This window comes from Astyanax mexicanus, chromosome 18, assembly GCF_023375975.1.
Source record: "Astyanax mexicanus isolate ESR-SI-001 chromosome 18, AstMex3_surface, whole genome shotgun sequence".
NCBI classification, from domain to species: Eukaryota; Metazoa; Chordata; class Actinopteri; order Characiformes; family Acestrorhamphidae; genus Astyanax; species Astyanax mexicanus.
The window spans coordinates 37001554-37021225 of NC_064425.1; the positions used below are offsets into that span (position 1 = coordinate 37001554).

The 19672-nt window shown below is 38.1% G+C and overlaps 1 protein-coding gene across 1 annotated transcript in view; it reads right to left on the reverse strand.

Moving 5' to 3' along the window:
* Window positions 1–4313: 4313 nt before the first annotated feature.
* The window catches only part of col4a4 (collagen, type IV, alpha 4), a 136643-nt gene continuing 121284 nt past the window's right edge, over window positions 4314–19672 (reverse strand). The window contains exons 41-47 of the mRNA XM_022676942.2: window positions 15985–16140; window positions 12853–12960; window positions 10257–10391; window positions 10018–10134; window positions 8876–9055; window positions 7340–7623; window positions 4314–6612 (exon numbers count right to left, since the gene is read on the reverse strand). Of these exons, the coding sequence (XP_022532663.2) occupies window positions 6355–6612; window positions 7340–7623; window positions 8876–9055; window positions 10018–10134; window positions 10257–10391; window positions 12853–12960; window positions 15985–16140 (1238 nt within the window). The 3' untranslated portion in view covers window positions 4314–6354. The remainder of the gene's footprint in view (window positions 6613–7339; window positions 7624–8875; window positions 9056–10017; window positions 10135–10256; window positions 10392–12852; window positions 12961–15984; window positions 16141–19672) is intronic.

Genomic DNA, 19672 nt, shown 5'->3' on the forward strand with positions numbered 1-19672 from the left:
TGGTGTAGATGGTAGATCTCGGTGATGGAGGGTAGAGAGACTCAGATGATCTTCTCAGCTGTCCGCACTATCCACTGTAGGGTCTTGCGGTCTGAGGTGTTGCATTTTCCAAACCAGACGGTAATGCAGGTGCTCAGGATGCTTTCTACAGTCCCTCTGTAGAACATGGTGAGGGTGGGAGGTGGAAGATGTGCTTCCCTCAGTCTCCGCAGGAAGTAGAGGCGCTGCTGAGCTTTTTCTGTTATTGAGCTGGTGTTAAGGGACCAGGTGAGGTTCTCTGCAATGTGAACACTGAGGAAGTTGGTGTTCTTCACAATTTCCACAGCAGAGCCGTTGATGTTCAGCGGGTGGTGAACACCTAAAACTCTCCTGAAGTTAACAACCATCTTTTTGGTTTTATCCACGTTTAGGTTGTTGGTTCTGCACCAGTCCGTCAGCCACTGCACCTCCTGTCTTTATGCTGACTCGTCGTTCTTGCTGATGAGGCCAACTACAGTTGTGTCATCAACGAATTTGATGATGTTCTGTCTGAAATGGACAATAAGCTAATGCTAATGCTACATTAGCTAATGCTTAGTACTACTAAGAAATGTGTAAATAGTTAGCTAACTAACCTAGCTAGGCATTCCTGTTTTTATTTAAATGCCCAATTAACTCAACTAACTTAAGTTAATAAGCTAACTGTTGTTTTTTGTCCGTAAATAACATTTATATTTATGTGGAAATAAATGAATGAACAGCATTCTGGCTCCACTTTGTCACTACTGCGACTATTCTGGCTTCACTTTGTCACTACTGCGACTGTTTTGGCTCCACTTTGTCTCTACTGCGACTGTTCTGGCTTCACTTTGTCTCTACTGCGACTGTTCTGGATTAAATTTGTCTCTACTGTGACTGTTCCGGATTCACTTTGTCTGTACTGCAACTGTTTTTGCTCTACTTTGCCTTTACTTCGACTGTTCCTGCTATTTTAATAATCACACAAAGCAAATCAGACATTTGAAATAAATGCATTTATTTAAACCGTACAAACAGTCCACATATGATTATTATTTTATCATTAACAATACTGATAATTGCCTAGACGATATTGGTGTTAGTGAGTGTTATCCAATGAGTATGAAAAGTATTCACAGATTGATCCTAATTAGGTGACAGGGTCTTTTGGATGGGGTCAGGGGTTCAGGCAAATAATGAATCAGAGCATGCAAATTAAAAAATTCAGCACATGCACTAGTATAAGCTGGAAATGCTGTTTATGTTTGGTTTAATTTACAAACATTGAAATCCTAACAGTAACTGCACCACTTATACATGTGTAACTATGCTAATATTATCACTGTTTCTCCGGTTGAACATTTTGCTAGTGCAACAAAAAATATAGTAACCAAAATAACACCACATATCTGTGGACAAATTAACCAGAAGCATTGAATGTAAGGTAATTTACCTAAAACAAAACAAAATTAAGAAAAAAAAACAACACATGAAACAAGCAGAATAAAATGCCATGTTACAATTTAAAGTAAAATAGCAGTAACTTTTATATCATAAAAATTTTTGTCTGTCCTTAATTCATATCTTAATGACCTGGGTATGTGTGTGTCCCCAATATATATGGCAATATATAAACATTTTTATTTTTAATAATACTGGGTCTTAAGATGTTACAGTACTTATATTTTGTGTACAAAAAATAAACAGACAGTAATAGCATAGCGGGGTGTGGAAGATAAACTCACAAATATAAAAGAAAGAAAGAAAAAAAAGAAAAAACTACAACAAAACAAAAGGGGTTTTGCATTATGCAGATATTTGTTTTTTTCTCTGAAATAGCACCAAAATAATCCCTACCTAAATAAATACTCTTGAAATTTACAGTAAAAATATAAAGCGATGCTGTACTTTCAGCAGTGCAAACATATGTACATATAAGAGGAATATATAATGCAAAAAACACAAAAAGCTTTAAGCTAGATGAAGTAAAAAGGTCCCATTTCCAGATTTCCATTAATATGTGATAATATGTGAAAAACACTGGAGTTAGTTTGTTTTAATTGTGCAAGTTAGTTCAGACAGCGTGAAAAAAGGGGGACTGTCCTATTAATATACGTATACAAACAAAAAAATTAACAAGACGGTGGATCTACTCCAGGAAATATTCTCCAGGCTTTGTCGACGACTCCTGAAGATATGAAGATGATCAGATTTTTTTCTGATTTTTAGAGTATAAACACAAACTAATCCTAAAAGAAGAGAAGAATCTACGTCCACAGTGAAATAGCAGTAAAGGATGACAATAAAACACAGAATACTGAAAATTCTGAAAAAAGTGCCACCATGAACCATTAATGTACGGAACTGTATGTAATCAAAAAAATCTGTATACCATGGGAGCCACACATAAAAATGCTGTAACATAACAAAAGAACATAAACAAAGAATAACCTTCTTGGAAATCTGTGGGGGTGAAAACGCTACCGAATGACATTTAGCACCATTTTCAACATGAGCCTGTTGAAAAGTACACAAAAAAGAACCACATTTTACCAACACTGTCCCAAAGCTATAATGAAAAGCAGTCAATAGGGCATTTTTTTGGTGTGGCTGGCACCATACTTAAATCCTATTCTTAAATCCTATAAACGGGCACCAGCAGTAAATTTAATAAGGACAGGTGATAGAAACATAATTTAATTTTCTGCAACAACACCTACTAGTACACTGCAAGCCCAAAATCAGAATTTTAATTTGGCTGTTTACAGTATCCAAAAAGAAAAGTAAGCACACCCTTCAAATTTCTGCAAATATTTTTTATATATTTTAATGGGACAACAATACAGAAATGAAACATATAGAAATATAACTTAGAGCTGTCAGTGTGCAGCTTGTATATCAGTATAGTATTACTTTCTTCTGGAAAGACACAATTTCTTAAAATAACTGTTTATATTCTGTGGAAATGCATAAATTCCAGCTGTTGCAAATTTTTTTTTATAATATCATGCAATGACACAAAATTATTTTTGAATTTTTTTCCTCTGTCCTAAGTATTCGTTTGTGCTTTATAGTCAACTTATCATGCCTTAATTTCTAGATGTCCGCACCTGGATTACTCTGTCTATATTGTGAATAGAGTGTTTTTAAAAATAAAAATGATCTGTGAACTTTCAAAGTTTACTACTTTTTTGCTACTTTTAGCTTGTAATTGGTGTAAAAATAGAGCATTTTGCTTGGGAAATGCTATGCCCCTATTGGGAGCATCGGCTAAAAGTGCAATGCTTCGGAATGCTGGATGCAGTTCACACCAGATTTGTACTTAAATTTGGCGCTCTGGGTAGAATTCTCTCATACTGGCCACTGCATAGATAATGAACTTATGGCAAAGACCTCACTGAGGATGTAGGAAACAGAATTGTTGCTCTCCAAAGAAATGGCCCCATCTATTATAAAATTGCTTACACCCTGAAAATGAGATCCAGCACAGTGGTCAATGTGATACAGCAGCTTTCCAGTATGGGTTTCAGAATAGGCCTCCCCAGGGTTGAACAAAGAAGTTGAGTCCATGTGTTTAGCGTCATATCCAAAAACCCATGAGTGCTGCCAACACTAAAGGTGATGGACTGGCTAAGTACGTCTCCAGATGTAAACCCAACTGAGCACCTGTGGGGCATCCTCAAGTGAAAGGTGGAGGAGAACAAATTGTCTAACCTCCGCAATCTTCTGTGATGTCATCATGGAGGAGTGGAAGAGGATTCCAGTAGCAACCTGTGCAGCTAGTTAGGGCAGTGATAGATAATTGTCGTCACACAATTTGCGCATGTTCACTGTGAGTTCACTGTTGCCAGTTATTCAGGACAGTAAATCTATACTGCTATACAGGCTGTACACTAACAACTAAGTTATATCTAAGTTTTCTATAGTGTTGTTCTATGAAACGATATAACAAAATATTTGCAGAAATGTGAGGTGTGTGCTTACTTTCGGTGGATACTGTACATCATTTCTTGGAATGTGGCCTTGACCTGACTGGACTAACCCACATGTTCAAATGACAATCCTCCACCAAGCCCAGCCCAGCGCAGCCAGCCATTTGACACCAGAGAGGAGGTAAACAATAAAATGTTTATTGTTCTTTGATTAATTTTAGCTAAAGTGGAATTATGACATGCTATGACAGCTAAAGTCACATGACTTAATCACAATGCCACATATACACATACTCAATCATACAAAATAAAATAAGGAATTAATAATGGGTGTACAATATTAACTAAAATGGCAATAATGCTATTGTATTTACCTTATTCTGCATGATGACAATAAGTGGCTTCGTTTTTTTTTTTTTTTTTTTTTCTGTTAGAACTTATGGGGCGGCAGTGGCCTGTGTGGAGGAGCTCCATTTTAATTTTTACTGCCTTCCAAAGAAGAGGAGCTGCGTCTGTAGTTGAAGGTGCTACATTTAAAACATCCACCTTTAAGTCTGTGTACCAGACCATCAACACCAGCACATCCTATCCTAGAGAAATGGGTCAGTTCTGAAGCCCTGTTAAAGTTAACGTGTCAGGTGTGAACATGAGGTTTACCGGCTATACACACTACTCCAGTTCTTGTAGACTAGCTCTTGAGCTAACGTCTTCTCAGACATCCTCACAATACAATACAATATCTGTTTAACCTTACCTTTAGAACAGAGTTTCCTTCCACAGAAAGGTAAGAGTGAAATTTGGTGTACATTTTAAATGTAATGCAGTGGATATATTATTTAGCTAACTGGCTAGCTATGTGGTGTCCCCACAGCACACGTAACTTTTTGTGTTGTGTGTAAATGCTAGATAGCTATGCTCTAAATAGCTGTAATTAAGGGTTATTATTTTGCTGGAATATTGGGTTAACATAGCTGGTTCCTTTATGATCATGTGTCACACATAGTGATATCATTAAAATACAATTAAGCATACAGCCCTAATCTGAAGACACTTTTTCTGTTGTCCAACATCAGTGCTCAAGCTCACAAACACTTTCGTGGCAAAATATCTTAGTGTACAGCCTTCTAAAAAAAAGTGAATGTGGGGGTAGTGGGTTTAATCGTTGATTAATCATTGGATGATAAGGTGTCTACCAACATTGGGACAGTACTGTGCAAAAGTCTTTTGGAGGATTTTGCTGTTATATAACAAAATATTCACAACACACAAAAAAATCACTAAAATATAACACATTCTTGTCAGTAAAATAACTGATATGTAGGTTAGAAAAACACAGGTTTGGTTGCCTGTGTTTGAATTTGTTCAATTCCAACAGCAGTTTATTTGATTTACTTAAATAATATTTAAGGATATTGATTATGATGAGTGTAAATACTGGGCTTTCATGGGTTTAAAATGATAATTTCCTTGTCTTTAAACTCACTGTCCATCTAATCAGCTCCACTGACCACATAGGACCACTGCACACCTCACGGGAGAGACCACCACAGAGCAGCTGTTATTATTTGGGTGGTGGGTTATTTATTCTCAGCACTGCAGTGATTAGCACTGATTAGCATGGTGGTGGTGTATGAGGTGTTAGTGTGTGTTGTGCTGGTACGAGAAGATCAGATACAGCGGTGCTGCTAGAGTTCTTAAACACCTCAGAGCCACTGCTTGACTGAGAATAGACCACCACCCAGAAATACCCAACCAACAGCTTCCTGAGAGCACTGACAAAGAACTAGAGGTTGACCAACACAAACTGTGCAGCGTCTTATGAGCTTCTGTCTGTGACTTGACTTTATCTACAAGGTGGAGCAGATGGGAGTTTCTAGAGGTAAAAGGACTGCAGTCTGTAATTACAGAACTACAAGGTGCACTACATGTAATGTATAAAGTGCTGCCTTATGATCAGTATAGCTGATAAGACAGTGAGTGTAGAAACAAGGAGGTAGTCATTCTGAATGTAGATTTCAGGCTTCTGCACAGTACTGTATAGTGTGCAAATTGTCCAAGTTTAAGATGTTAGACTGTGTGTATTTTGCTGTTCACGCTGTAATCATATATGAAGATTAAATCAGATTTGGGACACTTTTACCTGCAGTGTAAATGCAGCTTGTGGTTAAGATACAGTGCAGCTAGAACACAGACAGACCAGCTCAGGCACAGGGAACAGCGAGTGGGAGATAGCCGGGAGGAAGGATGAGTTCACAGTTGCTCTTTCAATGCGAACCGTCAATCCCAAACTGTTCATTCATCTTTTTCCTCTTATCAGTGACAGAAAGTGACCTGCTGGGTTAAAGAGCTCCCACTCAGGTGACCAACAAAATGCGCATCCTCTGCCCAGTGGAAGGTGGAAGTGGTCTTTGCTCAGTGGGCGTGGTTAATACCTCATGCAGACGATGCAGCGGCTGGTGTTGTCACGCTGTTCGAGTTCTTCTTTAAGGACAGTCTTCTCTGGAACAGGTTTAATGGCCTGCTGTTCCACATTCGTCAGCCAGTAGCTGTAAATGCTTGGGAAAAAGTTGCAGGTGCCGTGCTCTCCCTGGCACTCCACGAAGGGATGAGTGCGAAAATTTGGCAGACAGCTTCCTGGTGATGTGAGAGACTGGCCACCACCCTCATCGCCGGACCCGGTGTGCTGATGGACACAGAGGATACCATTATGTCATGTGACTTCAGACGGGAGGTTGGAATTTACATTTTCAAAACTGCTGCGTTCAAAACACAGGCTTACACATTATTTAAAGCTACAGGTTGCATGACAATTCAGTTTTACTAGTTATTAAACAATTTGCGTATTAGCTATCTTTCATTACTATAGTAAAAAAAGGTTCAGATAATCATAAAAAAGTAACGAAACATTTATGTCAAAATATTAACAAACTACAGTTTCAAAATATTTATTTGAGACATTTTTTTATCTTAGCAGGCAATCCAACAACAAAAAAACATAAACTGACCTTATAATGTTATTCTAATCATGTATTTACCTCAGAAATGCTATTCTCATCATAGATCTACCTTAATAGTTTTATTTTAATCACAGATTCACTTTAGCAGTGTTATTCTTATCATGAAGTTTCCTCCGTAGTGTTATTCTAATCATGATTTTTTTTTTCTTAGCAGTGTTATTATAATCCAAAATGTACCTCAGCAAGAATTGACCTCAGTAGCATTATTCTATTCGCAAATTTAACTCAGCAGTTTTTTTTAGCACAAGAAATCACATATTTTAACACATTCATTTCAGAATGATTTGGTATGATTCAGAATCATATTACTTTTAAAAAATACCCTGTAACACATACGTTTATTCCCCATTCAGTCATTAGTCATTATCTACTATATGCATTAAAAAGACTAACCATGAGGAAGGAGTATCCAATCCAGAGGGGCTTCCAGCTCAGAGGACAGCGAGGAAGTTCTTTGCTCTGGCTGTGGATGGCAAATGCTGGTGACGGAGTTTCACACACCACACACCTGCTGATGTATGGTTGGATGCTCAGCCCAGACACAGGCATCATGGGTAATGCCACAGAGGTGGAGAGCCAATAGGATTTGTCGTTGCGACTGGCGTAGTTGCAAATTCCCGGATTAGAGTAAGCAAACGGCATAGTGCTGAAGATACGCATACAGGAGCCTGCCTGACCTGTCACACACACACACACACACACACACACACACATGCAGGCAAAAGTTTGGGCACATCATCATCCAGACTATGAAAAAAACACATATAATGTAATAATGTAGTAACTGCAGTAGGTGTTAAACAAACCAGACTCAGTGAAGTATTTAGGTGACTTTTATCTGGGGTGCTGTTAACTTGTGTCTGTGAGACTGAGGATACTTTCAAAATCCTTAAAATGTTTCAGATTGACTGACCTTCATTTTCCAAGTAATTATGTTCTTCACTTAGTTGAGTAGTTTTTGTCATAATATGGATTAAAACATTTCTCAAATATTCACTATTCACTGTATACCTGTAACTTTACCTCTTCACAACTTTACAACTGATGCTCTCAAACACATTAAGAGTCAGGAAATGAGACAAATATAATAAACTTTATTAATTTATTAATTAATTTATTTATTGAGGAAAATTATTAAATATTACATATATATGTGAGTGACAAAAGTAAGTGATTTTTTGCATTCAGTATCTGGTGTTGCCCCTTGTGCAGCAATAACTGCTTTTAAACTGTATCAGTATCTGTACATCAGAATTTTTGCCCATTCCTGCGTATAAAGCAAGGTTCCTCCGACAATCATCCCATTGATTGAAAACACAATTTAATATCTGATCATTCTAAAAGGTTTACAATAGTTTTTTCACTCACAGACTAATGTAAAATTAGATAATTTCTCTCAGTAAATAAATAAATGAGCAAGTTTAATTATTGTTCTTTCATTTGTTCATGTTGTTCTCCTTATCTGCAACCACATTTCCAAAAGTAAAATCAATAAAAAAATTGTAAATATCTTATAGACCCATATTTTCACACGAGAACATAGAACACAGAACAGATGATGAATCTTTTTACAACTAATATAATATGGGTCTATGTAATTTTTCACTTCTATTTGTTTAATTTTATTTAATTTACACAATGTCAACTCTCTGGGAATTGGGGTTGTGCTTTTAGGACAAGTTATAGGTAGTGTTATTCTAATTACTTTTATGAAAATATGATGACGTTATAGGTAAATAAATGTTGTATTCTGTGTTTGTCAGGTGCGTACCTGTCATGTACACACACACACACACACACACACACACATACACAGAATACAACATTTATTTAATCATAACTTCATCATATTTTTATATGATCCTGTCCTAAGATCCTGTGTGATTGTGTGTGTGTGTGTGTGTGTGTGTATGTGTGCGAGATGGGTACCCAGGTCCTGTGTGTGTGCTTTCTCCTGTCCCTCGAGGTACAGTAAGCTGTATCCCTGCCAGACCTCGGTCATGTTCAGAGGGCATGAAGGAACAACTTGGGATTGGCTGTGAAAGGCAACCAGGAAGCCAGAGTTACAGCTCTGTGAGGGACCAGGGTCTCCTTGAGGGCCTGGGGGGCCTAGTTTTAAACAGGGAGAGAGGTAGGCAGCACAGAAAATAGTTTTAAAAAATTGCAATTTTAAGCTTTGAAATAGATTTTTTAACTATTCTTTAGTAGAACCGTTTGTGTGCTTAGGGTCATTGTCTTGCTGCATGATCCACGTTCTCTTGAGATTTGGCCCACAGACAGTCGTCCTGATATTTTCCTTCAGAACTTGCTAGTATAATTCAGAATTTATTGTTCCATTAATGATGGCAAGCAGTCCTGACCCAGAAGCAGCAAAACAGGCTCAAACCATGATTCTACCACCAATTCCAGTCTAATCACTGTGTGCTTTATTAGGACGTACTGATGAGCAACGTGATGAGTAAAAGCATCACGTTACAAAATGAACCAATCAGGTTGCCCCATACATGGCACTGGAAGCGGATAGCTTCCATACCTGCATCAGATCACATTAGAGTTCACTTGAAAGGAACAACACACACAGGGGAACAAGAAATCGTAAACCCAGAAACCCAGGCTCCAATTCAGCGTTAACACTTCACCAAAGCGCTCTCGGGTCCGGTGAAACACTGAAATGAACCACAGTTTACTGAGGTGTGTACTAGAGTTTTGCCATATTGTACAAGGTTATACATTTCTGAAAAGATAAAAAAAAAAAATCCATGTTGTGATATAAGTAGTATTCCGTCTTGAAAGCAGTCTATTTTTATTTAGTTTGCTATTTATTATGAAGCTTAAAGGTATTTTTTATAAAATTGTTTTTTTATTCATATGCATGCACAAAATGTTACATTATACATTATATATGTTTTGTTGTCTTTCGTATTGATTTTGTTGCTTGTACAGTTATATATACTTTTTAAATATTATTTTTGCAGTAGAATATTTTTGAAATTATTAAAACATTTTTCTGTGTACATCACATTTCCAAGAATATCTTTATCCAAATGCTGGTTAATGCCACACAAACATACCAGCTTGTCCTGGAGGTCCTCTCTCGCCTTTCAGCCCTTCATCTCCAGGATATCCCTGTGAACCTTCTGATCCCATTAGACCTGACAACCCTTTTTCTCCAGGCTCTCCTTTAAGCCCTAATAATTTAACCAACAACACAACCTTTTTAAATATATATTTTTTTGGTTAAATAAAAGACGCATTGTGATATATGAATGATGATGTATGCAGCATTGTGTTTATATGAGTGTGGGTGCACCTTTTGGGCCTGTTCTACCATCAGTTCCTGCGGGTCCTTGAGGGCCAGGTGGTCCACATGTACCAGGAGGTCCAAGTGGCCCTCGCGATGGGGCTGCTTTCTCATAAATTACAATCCCTGGTTCCCCAGGAGGACCTAGATTAAGAGAAGAAAAGAAATAAAGAATAGCTTTTCACATTTCTTTATGTGTTTTCAGTGAGAGATGGACAGACAAAAGAACACTGCATCCTGCCTCCCGCCTGTCTAAAAGCTAATGCTAGGCAAATTGAATTATGTACCAATGCAGTTATCAAGCCAGTGGTGGTTCTAGGGAGAGCCAACAGGGGCCAGTGCCCTTCCCACAACACACGTGGCTATTTCAGTCCCAGGTAGTGCTGCATGCTGTGAGCAGTTTCTGCATTAAAGCTCGGGTCTTTTATGACAGACTGAGCAATCTGAATGTACTGTTCAGTTAAGGACAGCAAAGACCTTGCTGTGATAAATAACATTTTAAATCATACCAAATCTGATAATCTGTTAATTTGTTTGTACAACATGACAAATATAGAATTAAGCTTAAGCAAATTGTAAATTGTGGAATTGTAACGGAAAACTGTAGAAATAAAATGTTGAATGATATTAAATGCATTAAATGCACATGGTCTAGAAACACAAGTGTAGCCAGTCATGCACTGTTTAGTGTAAGGGCCTAAAATATAACGGTTGCAAACTAAGTCACATACAGTGTTGGGCACGTTACTTTGAAATTATAGTTACTAGTTACTTCTCCAAAAAAGTAACTGAGTTACTAACTGAGTTACTCCACTATAAAAGTAATTAGTTACCAGTAACTATTGCGTTATTTTTGCATACCTGTCAAGTTATGAATTTAAAAATAAGCCAACTGTGGTTCAGGACCCATTACACTTTAAGACAGGTTTACAAGAAATCTAAAATAACCACATGTAAAATTACAATTAGATGATCAGAATCTAATAGGCCTACATTTGTTGACATTGAAATGTTGTGAACATTCCTACATATGTAATTCTTATAATACAGCCTAAATGAAAACACTTTTCTAGATATTTACATGAAGTCTTCACGTTTTGTCAGGGATGCACTTTTTTATGTTACATTTTTTTTTCAATGGATTTAAAATTGAAAAAAGGGTGCACACATTCTGCAAAATAAGCTTTTACTAAAGCTTGAAATGACCACATATATTCCATCAGTGAATCCATTCCTCAATAAAGTATGCAAAACTTCAACATCAACAATGGATTTCATGTAGCAATGTAATAATGTAAACAATTCACTTGTTTCTGATTTGTTCTTTTATCTTTTACAATACAAAGGAACAAATTATTGAAATAAATATCCATAAATATCAGTTCTACGGGGCCTACACAATTAATAATCTTTATTTAATATTCCTCTAGCAGGCAACAAAAACAGCTCGGGAGTACTTCCGGATAATAAAGTAATTGGTGGTGTGATGTGTCCAATACACTGCTGGATTTACATAATGATTGAGTTATGGTCCACAGTGGGCTAAAGGATTTTAACATGTAAACAGTAAAGGATTGTTAATTAGCTGATCAGTTGGATCCGGTGGAAAACACACAATTTAGAGGCAGTGAGCAGAGTTCAGAAACTGCTTTAAATTACCAACATAAAGTACTGTACTAAATTCTGGCTATCCTCTACATCCAGCTTCTAGCTAACTAGCTATCTAACTGAATTTTCGTTTATTATATCTTACATTAAGTCCTGCAATCCTAAATTAGTAAAAACAAGTAAAAATAAATTATTAGTTACTGGCTGATCAGGTACATCAGGGCAGGTTGAACATTTTATATACGGGTTTGATCTGTTTTAACCTGCAGAAACAGCTCCAGAAACAATGTAATCACAGTTTACATGGCCTCTACCACCACACTGACCCTCCTCTGCGCTCCACAAAACCAGCCAACTGATTGGCTGTTTCTCCTGAAAGGCGGGACTTTCTCCTTGAACTGGCACCATGATTGGCGTTAAGAGATTTAATAATCTCTCATTAATACGGTCATAAATACTAATTTGGGAGGATGGGGCGGGAAAGAGGGGTACGGTAGTTAATTGAGCGGCTAAAGTAATGTGCAGTAACGGGGTGTCGAAAATGGTAACGGCGTTATAGTTACAGTCAGAGTAATTAGTTAGATTACTCGTTACTGAAAAAAGTAACGACGTTAGTAACACCGTTTATTTCAATGCCGTTACTCCCATCACTGATCACATACCCATGAAAAATCGTAGTTTAATTTTAACTTCAGTATCATTATACACAAACAATAAAGCTACATGCTCTTTATTAGCTTTTATTTAACAAAAAAAATTAAACCTCTATTATAATTTCACAGAGCTGGCAGATGTTAGACACTTTGTGCTGCTTCACCTTCTGCTTGAGGATGCCCTGCAGGTGCTTGGTCAGAATTTTAGAAATTTGTAGTTGAATTTTAACTCCAGTATCATCATACACAAACAATAACACTACATGCTCTTTATTAACTTATAATTAATGTAAGTGGTGTATGTGTTTGTAGAGTATATAATGTATGTTAGTGTAAACACTGACCTGGATCTCCCTGCTTTCCCTTCAGTCCATTAGGCCCACTATGGCAACATGATCCTGGTAACCCAGGGGGGCCGGGTTCCCCCAGGACTCCCATGTCTCCTTTTTCACCTGATGTAGATGCAGAAGTGTAAATTCACATGTAGGGAAAATATGACAAACAAGAACAACAAGACCCTTTCATGGTCATTAGAAATTAAATAAAGAGAATACACTTGTTTTACCATTACTGACCCTCCACTGTACTGATGAAAAACAGCTTTTGGTGCATTGTGTCAGTAACACTGTGTGTCCTAGTTACATACTCTAGGAGCATCTAAGACTTGCACATGCAGCACAAAATAATCAACTCTATGTTTTAAAAACATCTTCATGTGAATTATCACGAGGACAAAACAAATATAACTAACAAAGACTGTGTTCATACAGAAGGTAAAAGTGGTCCGAATCAGATTTATAAATAGATATTTATAAATAGCTTTACATGAAGTTCCAGGTGTATCTTCTCCAGCATTACAGGAGCTTTCCGGCAGGTCCAGTAGATGCAGCTGGACTTATCACAGAGAATGTATTCCAGCTTGTTTACTCATACCCAATAGTTTGTGCTTCATTATTTTAAACTTTGTTTTTATACTGTTTATTGTAATTTGACACTCCAGCCACATCTGCATCTGCTTCTTCCATTTTATTTAGTTGTTGCGACACCTTTTAAATTAGTTTAAAGGAAGACTTCACCCTAAATATTCATTAGGTATTTAATCTGTTATGAGTTTGTTATCCCACCACTGAACCCCTCACTTACTGCTGTCACTCATTTTCCCTTCACCTCGTGAAATTTTTTTTTGCTCTTTGATGCAAAAGTCACATAAGGGGTTAGTGTGTTTTTGCTGCTCACATGAACACACAGACCTTCTGATTGAGGATGCCCCACAGGTGCTCAATTGGGTTTACGTCTAGAGACACAGCTGGCCACAGCTTGTTTAGCTTACTGAGGTTGGGGTCGTTATTGTGTTAGAAATCTTCCATGTGGCCTAGTTTGCAAAGGGAGGAGATCATACTCTGCTTCATAATGTCACAGAACATGTTGGAATTTATGTTTGCCTCACTTAAGTGCACTACCCAATGCCGGAAGCACTCACACACCCCAGGTCAAGATGCTACCATCACCATGCTTGACTGTAAACAAGGGACAGTATTCTTTGTACTTCTTACCAGGGCGCTACCACACATGCTGGACACCATTTGAGCCAAACAAGTTTATCTTGGTCTTGTCAGACCACAGGACAGGGTTGCAGTAATCCATGCTCTTGGACTTCAGCAAACTGTTTGAAGGCTTTCTTGTGCATAAGTTTTAGATGAGGCTTTCTTCTAGGACAGTGCCATGCAGACAGAGTTGATTTGTTGGTGGTGTATGGGCTGAGCACTGCAGGCTGACCTCCTATTTCTTCAAGCTCTCCAGCAATGCTGGCAACACTCATACGTAAATTTTTTAAAGCTACCTCTGGATATTACACTGAACATGTCGGAGCCCTGGAGATGCCTGTTCTAAATGTAATCTGTCCTGCAAAACTGCTGTATGTCCTTGGCAATCTTGCATGTTAGCAAACTTCTTATAGCCTATGCTTTTTTATGGAGATGTGCCCGACCGCGCGAGCACCACGATGAGCCTTGTGGAATTTCATATCTTACCTTATTATAGCTAAAAGGTATAGAATTTATCCTCACAAACCGATAACGATTGGTTAAGTATGATTTGAACCATGATAAGGCAGTTACAACGACCATTCTAAAGATTTCTAAAGATTAGAGTAGCTTGCGCGGTCGGGCACATAGTGGAGCTCAGCTTTTCTACACCTCCATAACATTGCCAGGCTAAGAAATGCCCTATCCCTGCATGACGCAGAAAAATTAGTACATGCCTTCATTACCTCAAGGCTAGATTATTGTAATGCGCTACTGTCTGGATGTTCTTGCAGTAACTTAAATAAACTTCAGCTAGTTCAAAATGCTGCAGCCAGGGTCCTTACTAAAACTAGAAAATTTGAGCATATTAGTCCAGTACTATCAGCACTGCACTGGCTTCCAGTCAAATTCCGCATAGACTATAAAATTCTCCTGTTAACGTATAAAGCCCTACACAGGCTCGCTCCTGAGTATTTACAGGACTTCATCTCCTATTATGAACCACTGCGATTATTTAGATCTCAGGGTGCCGGGTTCTTAGTAGTTTCTAAAATTCAGAAGAGCTCTGCAGGAGGAAGAGCTTTCTCTTATAAAGCGCCTCAACTCTGGAATAATCTCCCTGAATATAAATCTTTAAGTCTAGACTGAAAACGTACTTGTTTAGTTTAGCTTTTGGTAATTAATGTTTTTCCCTTTAGATAAGGCTGCAGATTCAGGGGTTCATGGATTTTGGAAATTGTGGTAAACTGAGATGCTGGTGCTGCTGTTCTCCCACTGTACACGGTCACTCAGGTTTGTGGACGGTGGAGTGGGTGGATAATAATTTATGTTCTCTGTTTTACATAAATCCAGTCAAAACTAATTTCATCTCTCTGCCTTCTTCTGAGTTACTGACTGCCCACCTTTCTGACCAAATTCTGATGGATGTTGGACCCTCAGGATCTCCTGTCCCACTGTGATGCCAAGTTTCTGAAAGTCAGCCTTCCCCATCACCCACCACAGTTTAGCTGTCCATCGTCCAGTTTATTCCACAAGCCTCGGGTAGCTGTTTACTCTCCACTACAGATTACATCTAAATTTACATTTGCATTTGTTTGCTTTCATTACTCATGTTGCTAAACACATGCATATATTAGACCTGTGTGAATAATGACTTAATATTCATTTTTAAAGCTGTTTGACCAGAGGTAGAATGGTCCCCCCTTTAATGTGAGTCTTGATCCTCCCAAGGTTTCTTCCTCCTCCTGCAGCTCTGAGGGAGTTTTTCCTTGCCTCCGCGCTCACTGGGGGTTCTGTATTCTGTATTTTCTATGTTTAATGTTTTCCCTGATTCTTTGTCCTGCAATCATGTTTCTGTAAAGCTGCTTTGTGACAACACCAGTTGTAAAAAATGCTATACAAATAAATCTGATTTGAATTGATTTTGTATTATTTGACATATTGGCTTCTTACCTTTATTTCCATTATAGCCTTGAATGCCTGGAAGTCCAGGGAGTCCAGGAGTACCTTTCTGTCCTCTGAATCCAGGAAACCCTTTAGCTCCAGGTTCACCAGGATCTCCACTTATAGGTATAGGTAGCCCTGGAGCTCCTACGGGCCCTGGAGCTCCTTTAGGTGCACACACACACACACACACAATTAAAATTAAATTAAAATGAATCATAATTCTAAGCAAATGTAACTGTATTTTTGGGGTTTTAATTTAGCTTTACATACAAACAAGTTTGGGCCCTCAGGATAATTTTCATAATGATCCTTTTATTAGCAATTTCATTTAAATATATCATATAGAAGACGAACACAGTGATGTATTAGAAGTGAAATAAAGTTTATAGGATTTACAGAAAGTGTTCAATAACTCTTAATCAAAATTAGGCAGGTGCATAAATTTGTGCACCCTTGACGTTTTATTGATTTGAATACCTTTAGCACTAATTATTAAATCACAAAACTGGTTTGGTAAACTCATTGACACCTGACGTACAGACACATGTGAATCCAATTATGAGTAAGGAGCCAATTGCAAGTTTTTCTCCTCTTTACATTTTCTCTGAAGAGCGACAACATGAAAGCATCAAAACAAAACTCTCAAATGACCTGAAAACAAAGATTGTTAAACATCATAATTTAGAGGAAGAATTCAAAAAGCTCATATCTCAGGATTTCAGCTTGTGAGTTTCCACTGAGAGAAACAAAGTGAGGAAATGGAAGAACCACAGGCACAGTTCTAGTTAAGACCTGGAGTGACAGAACAAGAAAAATCTCAGCTAAGCAGAGGAGAAGGATGGTGAGAACAGTCGTAGTCAACCACAACCACAGGCCAGCTCCAAAAACCTACAACATCATCTTGCTGCAGATGGAGTCACTGTGCATCGTTCACTATTCAGAGCACTTTGCACAAGGAGAGGCTGTATGGCAGAGTAATGCAGACGAAACCTGAATATTATTAAAATTCTGTGATGTGATTTAAAGTGGGCTGTTCATGCTCAGAAACCATCAAACCTGACTGAACTGGAGATGTTTAGTAGAAGAATGATCCAAAATACCTTAAATCAGAAGGTATAGGAAGCTATTGGAGGCTAAAGGTATCGTTTAGAGGCTGTTATTTATATTTATATTAATATGTAATGTCTCTGTTGGGGTGCCCAAATGTATGCACCTGCCTAATTTTGTTTAAAGCATTATTGAACACTTTCTGTAAATCCTATAAACTTAAATATCACTGTGTTCATCTGCTATATGATACATTTAACTGAAATTGCTGATCTGAACAAGCATGATTTATGAAGTAAAATCATAGACTGTATATAGCTGGACAGAGCATCGTCTCTTAAAAGTGAAGCCACCACAGGTCGGGCGCCCCCTGCTGTTCGGCTGCAGAAAGCTGTGTAACTCCACCCATCCCCATAGGTTTCAATGGCAAAACAGACAACTTTCAATCACGTTTTTTTTCTAATATACTGTAATTCTACCTCCATTATTTAAATGCAACAGCTAGTGTAACCTGCTTATGGGCGGGACCAATAACAGACCGTCAGCTCCGCTCCGCCCCGCCCCGCTCTGCAGTCTGTGACCGCGAGGCAGCCCTCAGGGGCGGGGTTATTTAAATGAGTAGGCGGTCTCTCCACAGTCTTTCTCCCTCCTCTGGACTCTACTGCGCAGACTCTGGTCTCTGAATCGCCAAAATGGCGGAAGATTTTGGCTTCATTTTCATTGAATGAATGGGAACGGTGACACGGCGTCCATCTTTATATACAGTCTATGAGTAAAATCATTAAAAAAATTTCAGGTGTGCCCAAACTTTTTCATACCACAGTATATCACAATATATTTTCTTAATTTTGGTTTATACTTAATGATTCTGAAATCAATTTACCAGTATAATATCCACCATCAGTGGTGTACATAATCACATTCATGCATTGTACAGGGAACGCTATTATTTTTTTGTGGCAAATCATTCAAGTAAACTTTACTTAATGAAACATACATTTGGGTCAGTGTTCTTTGAGTATTTTTTCTTAGATTTTTCAGATTCTTCCTTTTATGATGATTAAAAGTCAAGGGCGTGGATTATGATAATTGTAAATGAACATGCACATGTGCCAATTTGGCCAACCTGTATTTATTACAAACTAACTTTCTAAAAAATCTGGTGAGTTAGTGATTCTGGTGGAAGTTTTCGTGTAGGTCAATTTTACTGATTATTTTTAAATGCCGGCATTTATTAATGCGTTCATAGTCTACAAATTTGCGCCTGTAATTGGACATCACTATATTAATAATATTATAATTTATTCAAATATATAATATGCAGAATCCATACTCATGTCAGCTTTTAAGCACCACAGCTGTCATGTCCTGTCTGTCCTCGTGCCTGTGTGTGTTCCACGTGACCTGTGCCCCTGTGTTCTGTTCCAGTACTTTTCCACCTGTGTCAATTTGTAGCTCCGCCCCCTAGCCCCAGGTGTTTCCACTTCCCTTGTGTGTTAAATAGCCCTCCTCTGTCTCTTGTCCTTGGTTGGTCTTTGCACTAACCCCTGTTGTTTGTCGTACCTCTGTTTCTTGTGTTCATTCCTGCGCTCCTTGGTTTCCTGCTCTGTGTTTATCCCGTCTTGTTATAGTTCCTTGTTTATCTTGTTTATTCCTGGTAATTGTTAGTGATGGGCAGATGAAGCCTCATTGGGTGTATGGCACATTTCCCAAACTGTATCGACACTGTGTTGAAACTGTTGCTGTATCAATTAATGGCGACATCTGCTGGACTAAGAAAGTCATTGCAAGCAACTGCGCGAGGAAATGCATCGGTCACGTGGTTTTCCTTAAAATGATACGCGGTCTGACACAGGGGCTCGCCTTGTTTGCTCGGTGCATGCGCTGAAGTTTCAGTGTCGTCAGACCCATCGCTACCAAACGATACAGGAAGTGTATCGGTCACGTGGTTTTCCTTAACTTGATACGCGCACCGACACGGGGTTTCGCCTTGACAGCTCGGCGCATGTGTCGAGGTTTCATGGTCGTCAGACCCATCACTAGTAATTGTCTCTGCTTTGTTTAGTTCATAGTCTTGTTTCATTCATTTGTTTTCCTTGTATAGCCTCCCTCTTTGTTTGTAATTGATATTTATCTTGCTTATTCTCGTGCTCCTTAGTTCCCTCCTTAGTGTATATCTTTGTATATATTTTGTTTATCCTTTGTTATTTTTAAGTTCCCTGTGTTTTCCCTAGTTTATTCCCTTGCCCTGTTTTAGTTTATCCTGCCTAGTTTTATAGTATCTCTTGTTTGTTTATGTTAGTTTTATATCACGTTGGTTTTCTTATTCATTTCATTGTTCTGTGTTTACCCGTCTATTTGTTTATTTGTTGTTTAGTTATTAAATTCCTATTCTTACCTGCACTTACGTTGTCTCCTCGTCTCCCTACCTGGGTCAATCCTGACAACAGCAGTGTCACTTTATATTAAGTGAATTTAATACTGTTCACTGTAAACACGTGAAAATTTTTGTTCATAATTGCTTATGTTAATCTTAACATATTATTGATGTTTTAATATGTGTCACGCCTTTCACCTCTAGAGCTCCAGTCTTTCCTGCACCTGTCTCTGACAATGGACTCAAATGAACAATGAACTAAAAACTCCA